The sequence below is a fragment of the Taurulus bubalis genome (genome assembly GCF_910589615.1).
Source record: "Taurulus bubalis genome assembly, chromosome: 2".
NCBI lineage: Eukaryota > Metazoa > Chordata > Actinopteri > Perciformes > Cottidae > Taurulus > Taurulus bubalis.
In genome coordinates, this window is record NC_136590.1 from 41,720,037 (window position 1) to 41,735,111 (window position 15,075).

At 46.0% G+C, this 15,075-nt stretch overlaps 1 protein-coding gene across 1 annotated transcript in view; it reads left to right on the top strand.

The window, feature by feature from the left end:
* Nucleotides 1-12,452, top strand: part of uvrag (UV radiation resistance associated gene) — a gene marked incomplete at its 3' end in the record, with an annotated part of 79,115 nt that extends 66,663 nt beyond the window's left edge. Inside the window, exons 14-15 of the mRNA XM_079233886.1 lie at nt 3,443-3,534; nt 11,630-12,452. Coding sequence (XP_079090012.1) covers nt 3,443-3,534; nt 11,630-12,452 — 915 coding nt within the window. The remainder of the gene's footprint in view (nt 1-3,442; nt 3,535-11,629) is intronic.
* Between the last annotated feature and the right edge of the window lie 2,623 nt (nt 12,453-15,075).

Consider the following 15,075-nt stretch of genomic DNA (forward strand, 5'->3'; position numbering starts at 1 on the left):
GCTCAGCTATTTGTTTTAAAGCTTTCATGGCAGCGACGATTACAAATGGCAACCAGCTTTTATCTCTTTAGGCCGCCTCGCACGTTTCCTCTCTTTTCCCTCAGATGACACGGGTCACTAATGTTTTTCTGCTTTATTCTTTTTTTTTTCTGCTCGGAGACGAATGGCGGGGGTTGAAGTTTGCAGCGTTTGCAGCGTCCAGGATATATGCCTTCCCAAGACGAAGGCCATGAGCAACACATAAATATGCACGTGGAAAGGGCGCTCTGGGGGGAACTCTTAACGCAGCTTCCACCACGGAGGGCCAGACCCGTTTATGAATATTGATAGTGTCTGGCTGGCGGAGCGCTGGGTCGGCTTTAGGGGCCGCACTATTCCAAACTGTCTGTATGTGTTTAACACAACTCATCGCAAAGACACCCGGTGCCGGCGGCTCTGCACCGCTGCCAACCAGACACTTAGCTCAGGTGTTGTTGGTGCCCGCTGGCAGAGATTTGGCAAAAGCCCGAGTGAACGTGCACAAGTTTCCAGTTCTTCTGCGCCGGGTTGACGGAGGCATACATCACGAGGATTCCTGGACTTTTTTTTTTTTTTAATCCCCCACAGCGAGCTCCATGGGAAGTCAATGATGTCACCCATCACTCTCCTGTCTTCACCCTTATCCAGTTTCGGTATATGCTGCGAGCTCGGCAGCATCTCTTCACGTGAGGAAACAATAGGAGGCACACATACAAATGCACACACACTCTCTCTCTCTCTCTCTCGCTCTCTCACACACACACACACACACACACACACACTCTCAGACATACAGCCGTGTAATGGGACATAGGGTCTCCTGTCAGACGCACAGTGTGGCTATTACACACAATTCAGGGCTCAATGCGAGTAATGGAATTTATAGATAGCATTTTGTCACGCCTTCCGACTGAGAATCAAAGAAAGCATACAGCATGTCCAGCGAACCTGTTTACCTTCGCTGAAGCCATAATATTTATGCTTTGCTCATATCCGGTTCCCGATTTCTGATTTATACTCTCTAGACCGTAACCTTGAGATATGCATGAGATTGGGATTTTCCTCTTCTCTTTTTTTAGCATCTGGCCACAGAACAAGTCCCGCCCCACACACACACACAGCCCAATGTTGCTATGCTCTGTGTGTTTCTAAACTGGTGGTGTTATTGATCTTGGCCCACCACTTTAAACCCAATTCCGTTCAGCTGGCCCCGTGGACAGCGCAGCGTCGTCATTTGGTCGGACCCCGAGGTCTGGCTGCATAATCCGAGCCATGAATGGATCACTTGTTGTTTCGGACCGTTCCATCACCATCTGGGCTTTTCGTGGCGACAACCCTTAACCCACTCCCTCCATCTGAGCTTCTTTTGATAAACTCCTCCTCCGATACTGTCATGACTGTCCATATGAGGCCAGAACACACACACACACACACTCTTTAATACGGTTGATGACGGTTTTCCGTCATGAACATCTAACATTTCTATTGGCTCTAACACTAGCGGAGCCGAGGATCGAACCGCTGATCCTCTGATTGAAGGACGACCCCCCGCTCACCACTGAGCCACAGTCGCCCCTAAACATCGGAAAATGTGCAATGGCCCTAGATACGATCACCACCTGCCCGACGGCCGACCCCATAGCCAGTCTAGTCGAGATGGAAGCTAAGCTAACGCAGCTAGGACCCGAGGCTTCTCCACTACCCAGCATGCTCCTGGCTGTCTGGTGTCCGGTTGCAGGAAAATGAGATGGATGAAATGAGACTTAGCGACGGGAGGCCGGCGACCGTTGAGCCCACACGTCTTCTCAGAGACCCGGGTCCATCGTTCGTCCCGGATCACGCTGCACTTGATGGGCGGACAGCAGGACTCCGGTGGGACGAGAGGAGGTGGTCTCTGTGTTTGAGCACCAAGCACCGTGATGTAAACACAGTCAAAGTTGATGGCCAGTGTTTTCCTGTTGTTAAATTTTTAAGATGTTATGAGAATGGTTTTCATTGCTGCTGTTTACGTTCCCCCTGATGCAAACTCAAGAGGAATGCACTTCCGTTTGTGTTTTAGTCATGTCTTTCTTGCGCTGAAAATGAGCTCAAACTGCATTTAGTTGCGCATCCCCGTGTTGCATGACAATCACTAATCCTTGAATGTCATGCACAGTTCATATCGCACAGTTTAAAGATTTCACACTCATGCACATGTGGCCTTTGAGTGCTCCTTCCTATGCCACACCTCCCGCTATTAGTCAGGCTTTACCAGAGCCACTACAGCAGAATATTACGGCACAAGGACCAGGAATGGATGTGTTTTGGGGTCTGATGATACCCTGAAAACCGTTTGTCTCCTCCTAAACTTTTCAATGAAAAACAGGGAAATGTGACCTTTGACCCTCGGAGGCTCAAAGATAGTATTTCTCTGTAAGTCCTCTATTATCATGCCACTCATCCATTATGTGCTCGTACGCGAAGAAGCAGTCCTCTCGGATGAGTGATGTTTTCGGAGTCATGTGCGCTGCATATCTTCATCAAAAGTGTGTTTTTAAAAAAAAAAAAAAGCAGAATGGTTGCTGTGGCACCCGAGTGAAAACGAAACAGATGTCAGCTGGTGTAGATGGTGTGTCTGTCTGTGTGTGTGTGTGTGTGTGTGTGTGTGTGTGTGTGTGTGTGTGAGACAGAGGGGCCTCAGAGATATACGCCGGACGTGCGCCGTGATTCTCCTCTGCTGTTCAGTAATGTAGGTTAAATAAACTCTGCGGGACAAGAGCTGGCTCGCTGTGACATCGCTCAACTGCTGGAGGAGACATTTCTGGCAGCGAGAGCTGGACCTTCAAGGTGGCCTTGTTGATTTCTTTTTTGCTTCTATTTTTAAAATATGTCTTCACTGGATTTGATTCTATCATCATGAAATAAAGCACTGTGGGACAAGGAAGGGAACATTTAAGGCCAAATTTAGATCCGCAGACGAGTGAGGGAGAGATCATGAGAGAATATAACAGGGTTTCTAATGTTCTCTCTCTGTCTCTCTCTCTCTCTGTCTTTGTGCGCCATTTCATCCAGATGTTTTAACAGTGGGTTTTTTTTTTCTTCCTCGCCACCCGCATCTCATCCCCCATCTTTCCACACACCTTACATATTAGCGTGCATGCCTGTTATCAGGGAAGGATGCCCATTGTGAGTCCAGATGAGTAATGGTCCGATCAGGGGGGAGAGTAGAAACTTGTCATGGCGAAAGAATGTCGGCTTCAGACCTCTCCTGTAGGTGGTATTTCTTTCTTCTCCCGAACCCAAACACGGAGAATGTGCACACGTGTCCGAGTGATCGGCTGTAGCGCCCGCCCGCCCGCCGCACATTATACGTGTAAGGCTGACGGATGCACGAATGTAGGTTGTTTGAGGTTAATGACGCGGTGTGTGTTCCCTTGTCTTGCAGCTGAGATATCAACACGGCTTGACCACCCCAGACCTCCAGCAGACGCTACCCAACCTGAAGAACTTTCTGGAGCACGGCCTGCTGGTCCGATGGTGAGAATCAGAACGACACTCAGATGTTGAAGCCACAAAGATTTACCGTGGTTTTGCTTCAATCAAACACGAGGATGAAGCGCCCTTTTTAAAATAATCGGACATGCTCAATCTCACCAATCGACCATGTGTGTTATCATCATTTCACGTTTTACTCTCCGCATTTCCTTCATCAAAATGGAATCTGTTCCTCCTGTAATCTCGTTGCCAACACACCATAGCACCAACACCCCACAAACTGAAAGACAAAAATAGATCAATTATAATTTAGCATAAATAATGGCTCAATATTTTTCGATGTGGTTGTTGGAGAATTTGAAACACTTTAAAACTAGTTAAGTTTTTATTTATTTTTCCCGGGATATTGTTTGTGCAAGGCGTAAAAGAATGTCCACATCTTGAAGCCTTCTCTTACAAACTGAGACATGAAATAGCTCTATTAAAGGGATAGTACACCTTTTGCGTTACATGAAGTACTTCTCAGTGCATACAGTAGATGAAGTTTGTAGAAACAGACAGAAGCACCAGCATGGGAGCAAAGCAATGTCCTGCTGTGGATTATATATATATATATCCGTGTTAGAATACTTTCACCACTTTACTTTGCCAGCAAACAGCCTTTTCCAACGGGGACCTGAAGCAGTTATCTCAGCTCTCTTCAAAGCCACTAGACTCCTTTTGACAAAACCAGTAATTTTGCCTCAGAGAACCACAGAAGTCGCTGGTCTCCCGCTGCCTTGTTCGCTGTGTGTGATTTTGGTGTTTCAAAAGGTTAGTTCAGATTCGTCACAGTAAGTTACTCTTGCTTTGCGATCTCTTTTAAGATTGTTCTCGCGTAAGTAAGAACTGAACCGAAAACAGAAGTTTGGTCTGACACAGCACAAATCAAATGGGTGTATTAAGTAAATGTAAAGAATGCGACCTCCTTCGCCTTTGTAACGATGTAGCGCCTCGGCACACTATCGGTGCCTCCACTTGTAAAAATAAAAAGAAGTGCTTGATGAGATTTGCAGCAGCCACTTTGTCCCCCTGAAGTGGAATGCTTAGATCTCGGCCCCTCTCCTTCTACAGGCTTATGGCCTGTAAGTAACCCTTCACCGAAACCCGCGAGTCGGTCTGCGTCCGACTTCAGCTCCACTGCCCTATAAAAGAGAAAGCTGTCTTTGATCTCCACTCCTCTCCCGGGGTCAGCAAAGGGGAAAATGTGTATTACACACATTAATTGAATAATCTTTTGTTTTGAAAGGAAAGAAGCCATGAAAAGCCTGAGCTCTCAAATCAGCCCTCCCCCCCCCTCCTTAATGGGAAGTGGAAGGGCCCAAAGATAGATGAGATGAAAGCATGGGCCCGCTAAGCCTGGAGCTATGTGTTTATGTGTGCGTCGTTGTGCACATGCATAGAAGAAGTGGAGGTGGAAGTGTAGCAGTTCTACAGTGGCTCTCCACAGCCACCCTCTATGTACGACAACGAGACCACAGGGACGGGAACAACAGCTACTCTGAAGTCATCCGCTGAGGATCAAGAAGCACCTCTGAGCTTCTGAAACATACATCGAGATCAGCCGTTTGCACGAGGAGCTCCGCCACTCGGGGGACAGATTTAGCGACACCTTTTTAAAGGAATAGTTCAAAGTCGAGGGAAAACGTGAATTTGCCTTCTTACCGCCTGTAAATATGAGGCGGAGAATAGGCCGCTTAGCTGCTTGTCATATGCAACAAAAAAAGTACTCTGGATCTATTTGCAAAACTATATAATTCAGACAAACCTCTCCCGCATGATGGGGAACATGTCAACTATATATACTGTGTATATACATGCTCGAATGCAGTTACAGTTCAAATTGCCGCCCTCATCACAAGACCATGCATATTGCACCTACAGTCTAACTGAAAGCCTCCGGTGAGGAAGAGGAGGGGACCGTTTCACGATGCCCTGTAATAAGGAGGATATGCGTTGATTTTTCTTCACCCTTGTTCACTTTTCCTGCCCATATCAGTTCCAGTCAGGCTTTCGCCGCCCTTGCGAAAAAGCCTACATTCAGATACAATTTCCAGCACTGGGACCAAACTCATGAAATATGGATGCATAAAAAAAAGAAAGCTGCATGGCAGCTGCAGATAATTACCTTATGGACTGTGAGAGAGAGAGACTAATCTGCTTCCTCTATCCCTCCTTGCCACCTCTTTTCTTCTTTCCACGCATCCAAACAAGGATGATGTGATGAAGGATATGACCAAGGGCTACGTTTCCAGAGCACATTTGGAAACTGTTCCTCCCTCCATATAGAACTAATTCAGCATGCATCCAGTCTGCAGGGAGAGTCCGGCCCCAACGCGCCAAGACCCACACCAGGAGGGCATAGCGGGCTCATCTTGAACATTTTATACTATTATATAGAGATTAAATGCTGGGTGCATGCGAGAATGAAAAGAGTGTAGCACAAAGTCCGGTGTGCAGTCGGCTATATGATGCTCGTCTGGCGAGCTGCTGATCATATCTATATACATTTCCAAACAGTACCGTCTCAGAAACACATCATAACATGTCATAATATATACAGCTCAGCTCTGCTGGAATTTTTTATTTCTTTTTTTATCTTGCTGAAGGATAAGACGCAGCGGAAAAATGGTGAATCTATAACCCAGAGGCAGACAGAGACGGTACCAGAAACCGATTCTTTGTTAACTGCACAGTCTGCCGAGATCAAAGCAAACGCGTTCAACATGCTGCCATTTGCCGCTCCACATCCGCTGAGGGCCTGGCCGAGGTTCACAGGGCCCAAATCCCGCTACGGTGCCTGGGAGCAGGGCTGCGTACAAGGGGGTGGAGGGCAGGGTGTGGCCGGGAAGAGTCGGCCCCGTGCTACATGATGGACACAAAGGGATGCGATATTTAGACAGCTGCAGTCCCGTCAGAGAGAGATAAAAGGAGATGATCTAGAATTTATATACCTAAAATAAGCATTTGCAAGGTACATTAAGCCTGACAGGTGCCCTATGGATTTACGATATTTATTCATATTTATTATATTTACTTAATAGCGGCGGGTTGTTTTGGAAGGATAAATCAAGGATGTTTTCTTTTTCCCTGTGTAATATTCGGTAAAGGTACACTTGTTCTCCAAACACCACTTCCTCCTTATCCGTTGGGAATAATAAGAACTTTTCCATTCCATTACTCCCTCTTTAAACCATTACCTCTCACCAACCACACGTTTACATTTCTTTCTTTCTTTTTAAAGGAATGTACTGTAACGTGATATCTTTTTTTTTATCTTCCCAAATTTAAAAAATGGCATAGATATTATTAGAACTTACACTGGAGATGAAGAGTAAATGTTTACCCTCCACAAACAGCATGTTGAATACTGCTAATCACTTTTTTGTGTTTTTATAAACCAATTAGGGTAAACTTAGTCTGTTCAACAAAATAATCTTAACGCAACGTTTAGCGTATCCTAGCGTAAAGACCGGTAGCAGACCAGGAAGGCCCTGTGCACAACAAAAGATAAGTTGTCGTTTTTGCACCTTGGATTTAGTACATTGGCACATCGTATCTTGTTTGTTTAATCAGGGAGCTTTAGAGGTGCTGGTCGGGACATTGTTACCTTTGGACAGAGCCAGGCTGGCTGTTCCCCTTTGTTTCCAGTCTTCCTCTCTTCCCAGACAAGGCTCAGATAACCAGGCTGTAGCTTCATATGTAGTGTACACACATGTCGCTTATGTATTTGTTCAATTAACAGGGACAGTACACATTAATGAGCATTGTTCTAAAAGCAGTAGTCCCTGGATTTATGGTACAAAGCAATCCCCAAAAATATATTTAACTTCCAAAAGTCACATTGTTGTTATAACCCTAGTTGCAGTATGTATGGGGTGTTGATCTTGTCGGCTTGTTGATCGTGTTGCTCATGCTGCGCTGTGGTGAGTCCCTGTCTTCAAAGGCCAGACAGTCAATAAGTGCTGCCCTGTTAAAGCAGAAAGAAAACTTAGCTTCCACCACTGCGCATATCAAATTCTTAGTAATGTTTGCTCTTTAAGTTTCACAGGGATTTCCCTAAACCACTTCAAACGGCCAAATCTTATCTGCCGTTGTTGCTTTTGGCTCAACATGGCGGCTCCTTAGCAGGGTTTTGATATGAACAGGAGAATGTTGTGAAGCCTGTCCCGGGATTGGACATTGAAAAGTTCTGGCTTACTAAATTCCTGAGTCGGCCTGAAATATGCCAGGTTTGACATCAGCGCTGGAAAGGAAGAGAGCGGATAAAAGAAAAAAGGGAGTTATGGCTATTTCTGGCTCGGGATGTCAGGTTTTCTGCTTGATGATTCAGGCAGAGGCATCTTAGCAGCATTCACAGTGAGCAGTGAAGCTTTTGACACTTGGTGGTAGCTACCAGTGGAAGGAGCCCATCACTATGCAGCTGTGATTTAAACTTTTTGGATGAGCAACATGCCTTTTTCCCATCAGTATGGTATATCAAGCTGCTGCCTTGAATTCACTTTGCTTGTCACGAAGCCTCAGAGCAAGTCCAAGCTGCACAGAAAGTTTGAAATCTGAGTTTTATTGTAAAGCTCGATTCTTTTTTTTTATAGTGTACATATGGACGGCAATTTCCTCATATGAATAGAATAGGTTATTTAATCTTTCTTCATTATTACTGATACAGTAATTGTAGTTGCCAATGCGGCAGAGAGTTGAACACATTAAGCATACTTATGGGATGAGTAATGCTAAAGACGCCCAATAACATCATGTCATGCTCAATAACTACTGCTAGTGGGCCGCAGCATCTAACTCGGCAGACATCAAGTAACGTATGTCATGACTCACGGATGCCTGGCATCAGATCAGGAGTAAATGAAGTCTCCACAGAAAACTGATGCAGTGAATATTTAATCCTAACTTTGTTTTCAACCAAACGAAGAGTCTGCAGCCACTCGAGCAGAACTGTGAGGCTGCACTTTGGCAAAGTGGTGCTCTGAGCGAAATGCTCAGGAATAATGGTTACCATGTTCACCGCCTTAGTTTGGTGTTTAGTATGTGGCCTGCAGCTGAGGCCAATGGGTTTATCATTAGTCTTGCAAGTATTCATTCTAAAGTATTTAACTTATTTCACTAAGCCCCGCCCCCAGCTGATTATCTGTTGTCAGAGCTACCATGGAGCCCACACTGTCACTAACTGCACTCCCTGAATAAATGTTATCTAATTTTTGGAAAAGGGGAGAAAGAAAAGGAAACAGAAGGGTGTCCAGTATGCGTTTTAATGATATATATCCAGAGTGTCAAACTGATTCAGCAGTAAAACGGGTTAAAAATATTTTGATGGAATCTAAAGCCTAAAAGTGAACCACCACATAACCTGGCGTTCGACAATAAATATAATAAAATTTAAGGGACAGCGTTGATACTGTAAAGCAGGCCATATGTAGTCAATCAGTATCTCTTTAGTAGCTAGCGTTTAGTTGCTAACGCCAGTGAATGAAGTGCTAACATACTCTGGTAATGTTAGCGTCACAGGTTGTTTTTTTTACGTAGAACCGTAATGTTTTTAGAAATGTGCGTCTCTTTTCAACCTCTCTGCGTATCCCGTATCACTATTACACAACGCTTAACCACGACTAGCTCCAAATCCACAAAACCAGCCAGAGCTTATGATTGGCTCGTTCGAGGGGCGGGGCTTAGCGAAGGGTCAATTCATCCTGAAAGAGATGTGAATGTGTGCACCAAATTCTGTTTTGCATTCAACAGTTGAGACATTTCCCAAAATGTTAACCTCATTTGTGACACTCGAGGGAAAGTCAGGGGATCACCAAAGTCTTTAGGCTTCATCCTCTTGGAACCATGAACATCTCTACCAAATATTCTGACGATCCATGTAGTAGATGTTAGGATTGAACTGGATCAGTGAAAACTTTTACCTGCTGGAGGAAAAGTCAGGGGATCACTGAAGCAGTTTAAGGAATACTTGTGAGAATTGATTTATGCAAGGAGAAGGAAATGTCACAATGGGAACTAAAGTAAATGTTTATCAAGAATATGAAAAATCTCTCGCAGTGCAGCGAGAATGTCAGCGAGACAGTTAGCTCATGCAGTCTAAGTATCTATTTAGTTCAAGCTTTTATAAACAACATTATGACGTGTTACGGCGGTTCTGTCTCTCCAGCAACGTAAATCAGCACACATGCTCACAGTGGCCATAAGAGTGTCGCCTAATTGCTCACATTAAAAAAACATGTCATCGATATAATAGTTAAAATGTTTCAAGAGGAATAAAAATGTTATGACTTCCCAGAGGTTTGCTTGGCTGAAGTCCTCGCCGACACACCCAGTCTCCTCCGTTACTCACACACCGCCGCACTGTTTGACACAAATAATGAAGCAGATATAGGCCACACATAGAAACTGAGTGGAACAAAATAACACGCTCCAAATACAAAATTCCTCATTATGCAGAAGACTTGGTGCGTTGACCGTGAGATTTTTCTGCCAGTGTCAATAAAACATTTGCTTGTGGCTACAATCAGACCAAATGGATATTAGAGAGCCAGCAGGAGAAGAAATGGCTGACAATAATTAAAATCAAAGCCACCCAATCGTTGCCGAAAGGACATTCGTCGGTCAAGCTAAAATATGTAGTAGTCACGTATTAACTTTTTATAAATGATAGGAAACCTTAGCCTCTTCGCTCAGTACCAGTCGGCTCTGGTTTCCAAACCTGCATTGTGTTTCAAAGAGCCTGAATCACATTTTCCACTTACTTAAATGATAATTGACTTCTCATGACATCCGTCTTTCTTCCTTTCTACCCAATCAGGTTTAAAAAAAAAAAAAAAAATGGTGGGGGTTTGGCCGGGCTTCCAAAAGCGCCCATGATGGTTTAATTTGGAAAGTCACAGATAAGTGTTTGAGGTGGCAAATCGTTCATTCTTTCTCTTCTTGCATTTATCACTCCAGCAAAATTAGGTGTTAAAGAGCACATTGTTTCCATTTTCTTACTGCAGAGTGAACCACATGCTCATTAGGGATGGGGGGGGGGGGGGCAGGGGGGAGCTAAAGCTGGTCGTATTAAATGATGTGTTTTGATGGACATGCGCTGCCAAGTTAAGCACAGTCCATCTCCTGTTCTGCCCACTTAATAGGAACACCCTCACAGCATCAAGTCATTACCCGAAACCTTTATTGTCTTTACGTTGACCTCGGCTGACGGGCCGATATGTTCGTCTGTATGCCTCCAATTAGCTTAAATGTCACCCAGTATTTACACGTTGTTACCGTTGTATCTTCCGACAATGAGTTTCCCTTAAAACTAGACGAGCTTCTCGGCAGAGCGTCCCGCCTGTGGACCCTGTCAGGACCACCTCGGCACGGTGCTGGTGAGGGTCAAGGTCGGGGCCCTTTATTACAAGCCGTCATGTGTTTGGTGGTGGAACATCAGGCAGCGAGTGAGTACACATTATAAAGACGCTGCAGGGGAAAACGTACAAGGACGTCCATTTTAACTGCATGTCCAACAGAATGAAGCAGAGATCTGTCCTCACGTGAATCTCTAGAGCGCACAGGGAGGCCCTGCTTCACCTCTGACCCCAACAGTACAGTCTCTCAGCTCCTGACACAGTGGAATGGCCACGTTAAGCGGCGCGCTAAATAGTCCTGTGATTTTGGCCCCGGACAATCTGCAGAAGGCGGCAAGGCCTCCATTTAAGTCAATGTATGGCTGCTGTACTGATGCCAAGCAGCGTGTCCCCAGATCCCAGAGTCTGTTATCTGTTGAAGAGGTAAATGTCTGACATACTTGGGTGGACGCCTGCTCCGCACTTCCAGTGAGTCTCGCAGGATGCGCAAATGTTTTCTGAATGTTGTAAGTCGGAGTGATTTGCAAAGAAAAGCAGCTGTCTTTCTCCTGGACCAGGGGAACGGAGTTGAGTGCTTTAGGTGGAGGGGTGGAGGTCTCTTTCGACTCCCAGGCTGTTACGTTGGCTGTAGAGATTGTTGCTGACAAGTCTTGTCTAGAGTTTGATACCACGCTTAGCAGTAGTTACATTGTCATTGCTTTTTGCTAATTTATCGTCTTTCTCTTTGTCCTTGTCCCTCACAGTGACAGACACCACGTCTCAAGCTCCATCCCAGTGCCGCCCAAGTCTCAGCTCGCCGTGTCCGCTGCCTCAGAGATAGGCTTCCCCTGCCACACCAGCTCCCCGGACCGAGGCCTGAGGAAAAGGGCGAGCTCGGAGGCCGACAAGTACAAGCCGACTCCTCCGCCCAGCTACAACACGGCCATGGGCGAGGAGCAGCCGCCGGTTGGCCTCGCCCCGCCCTCTCCCTCGCCTTCACCCAAACACCTGTCCTCCTCCCTGGATGCCGGCATGGCCTCTCTTAACCTGGCCAAGACTACGGAGTCCAACGAGGAGGGAGGGCAGAAGGAAGAGACGGCGGAGACGCCGGTGGAGGCGGAGAGACGCAGAAGCCTCTACACCCAAGAAGATAAAGAAGAAGAGACGGAGGAGCGACCGCCCGGCAGCACCGTCGAGCCCGATTCCTCCGCGGTGCAGGAGACCGATGAGGAAATCGTGCCAACTAGCGAGCACACGGGCGCCATGAACGGCTCTTTGGGACCGGGGCAGGCGCCCGTAAGCCTGGTCCCGGAGCTGCGCTGCTCTGTGGAGCAAGCCGAGGAGATCATGGGCACGGAGGCCACCGGTTTGGGGCTGGGGCTCGGGGTCGGGTTGGGTTCAGCAGACGAGGCCCGGATGGAAGACTACCGGTGCATCCCCGTGGACCATGCGGTCGCCGTGGAGTGTGACGAACAGGTGCTGGGAGAGCTGGACGTCGCCGGCTTTGAGGAGTTCTCCAGGCGCATCTATGCACTAAACGAGAACATGTCCAGCTTCCGCAGGCCGCGCAAGAACTCTGACAAGTGAGGACCTGAGTCGAGAGTGAACAAAACTTCCACAGGGGCTTTGGACGAACTCGAAGCAGAGACATGAGGACAGCTGCTTTTCGCAGCATCAAAAATCAAATGAGCTATTCTAGAGTAACGACCAATTTGCACTTATTGTAAACATTTCTATAGTAATCTTTAAAATGAAATGCAGTTAAAAGTGCAAGTACTGGGACAGCGAGCTTCACCTTTATTTTTGATGGCAGCGTTAATATATTTTTTAACAACGGATGTGATCTGTTTTCCAGTCCTTACCACAACAACAGCTCTTAACTTCTTGTGCAAAACATTTAAGATTCACATCCAAACTCAGCGCAGCCTTTCAGTTTCAATGCGGCTTTTTTTTTCTTTTTAGGGACAATTTGTCAGTTATACAACCCACTTTAGAGAACGGTTGCAACCAGCAGTTCCATCAAAGCAAATCGAGTCCGCTGTCCCAGCACGTTGGACGCGTCCCGAGCCTTCATTCAGGGTGCGCGGCGGTGGGTTCCTGCAGGACGGAGGGCGCGTTGTGTTCGCGCGTGTCGGGGCTTCACATTAGCGTGCAACCGCAGTCAAACAATCGCAGTAAAGTGGCAAGTAATCCCGCCGAGGACCTTTTGAACGCGGCAGGATTTTTGCCGCCACAGAGTGAGGTGGAAGCCCCGATGAGACGTTCTCTAGCCGCGACACACGCCGCCCCCCCCCCGTCGACGGTTTACCCCACACCGCCATTCCCCACACGGGAGTGGAGTTTCTCCTTCAGGTCTTTTAGAGGAGGATCGGGTGGCAGGTCGGTGCTCACGGCACATGGCAGGGATACAGTGCACTTTCTGTCCATCTCCATGTCCTCTATTTTTCTCTTTTTATAATTTTTTTCTATTTTAATGTCGATATTAATGTTGTGTCCACTGAGTCTCATAATCGTTAGACCAAAAATGTAATTCTGTGTCTGTGTTCTGTTGGAATGTCTCACTCAGGCTCCGCTCTAGGTGTTAATAGCAAGATCCCAATGTCTGTGATTTAGTTTTTGTCCCGCGTCTCCATGTTCTGAATGCTTTCTTGCACTGGTATTCAATTATCGCTTTATTTATGTCTCCCAACAAAATGCGTGCGCTTTGTTTTCAAAGGAAATCAACCTTTTTAGTTTCACGTTCACCACTCACATGGGATGTCGCTCATTAATGTTGTTAATGTAACCCGTGTCTGGGTCCCGACACGGACCGGCGCTTTGCATCGCCCGCCACGACAAAGATGGACTCGACACCTGCAGGACCCCGGCAGCCCACTTTGTGGTGCAGGTCCAGTTCTGTGGTTTGCTGACTGTTGAGAAGTACTGTATTTAAAGCTAAAAGATTAACATTTCCATAAAATGCTATACAGTTCAGTAAGCGACCATGTACAGATACTTTTGTATGGAGGGGTGCTTTTGTTTTTGTTATTAAAGACTTGCAGTCCAATGGCATGGATGGATGTCGCCCCCTTTACATTTGTATCGGTGTGTTTATGTTTTACTTCGAGTTGGTATAATTACAATGAATGTATGGAGCATGGAGGATATGATAGTTTTAAAATGGTATGAAAATGGAGAAAAAAACGAGTATAGAGTGTGATGTTCAACACTTGCAAATGACAAGGTAGTAGGAAATGTAAACCTTACTTTGGTGTTTAATTTTTACCTCGTAAGATTTCATGAAAAAAAAACAATATTTTTACAAATTGTAGCAAAACACTTAAAAAATTAAAATTAAATCATGCCCTCTTAACTAAAAATAAATCTGGTGTGAATTGAAATCAAACACTTACTAAAGCTTGTCGAGGAAAACCATAGAGTACATCTTAGCTAGCAGCTCCGTGAGGCGCTGCTTTGAGCTAAATGCTAACATGCTAATGCTGAGAAGTCATGTTTGCTATGTTCGTCATCGAACTGTGCGTTCCAGTACCCATACTGCCATACTATCCAGTGTGCCAGAAGGCAATGAAATATGTCCCAATACTTAGTGTCAAATCAAATGCAGTATGCCAAAAATACCAGGATGTCCTCCTGCACTCTATTAGCATTTTGCAGTATGCTAGCCGGCATGCTTTCCTGGCTCCTCTGACCCACAATCCTTTGCGCAGCGTACCTTTTTGTATGGCAGACATGTTGACTCGTCATGGCACAGGAGCAGGCGTAGCTAACATTAACGATGGAAGCAACCATTATGAATCCATCAAAAGGTTTTAGTGCATATGCGCCTGGAGAACTCTTCAAAAGGTCTCCAGCGTTAAAAGGCCCGTGAAAGTGCGAGCGGCCCTGAACACACCAGCGCAGTCCTGACATGAGATCCAATCAGGTGAAGCACCTCTCCGCTTATACCACTAACTGTATTTCATGTTCTTGTGATGGTGCATGAAGATATGTTCGTCTTCACCAGAGCTGATGTGTTTATAGGTTTATAGGTTAGCATTCTGTACTTCAGCGTCATGGACGGGGAGGAAGACTCCAGGTGCATCCTCCTTGGAACCGCCTGAGACGCATTAATCTGGCTGATATAGAGCTCTTAATCTTCAACACATTTGTATGTGCTCATCCGTCCCTTTTGAATTGTTTTTGCATGCGGCTCAGTTGTGTCAGCGTGAAC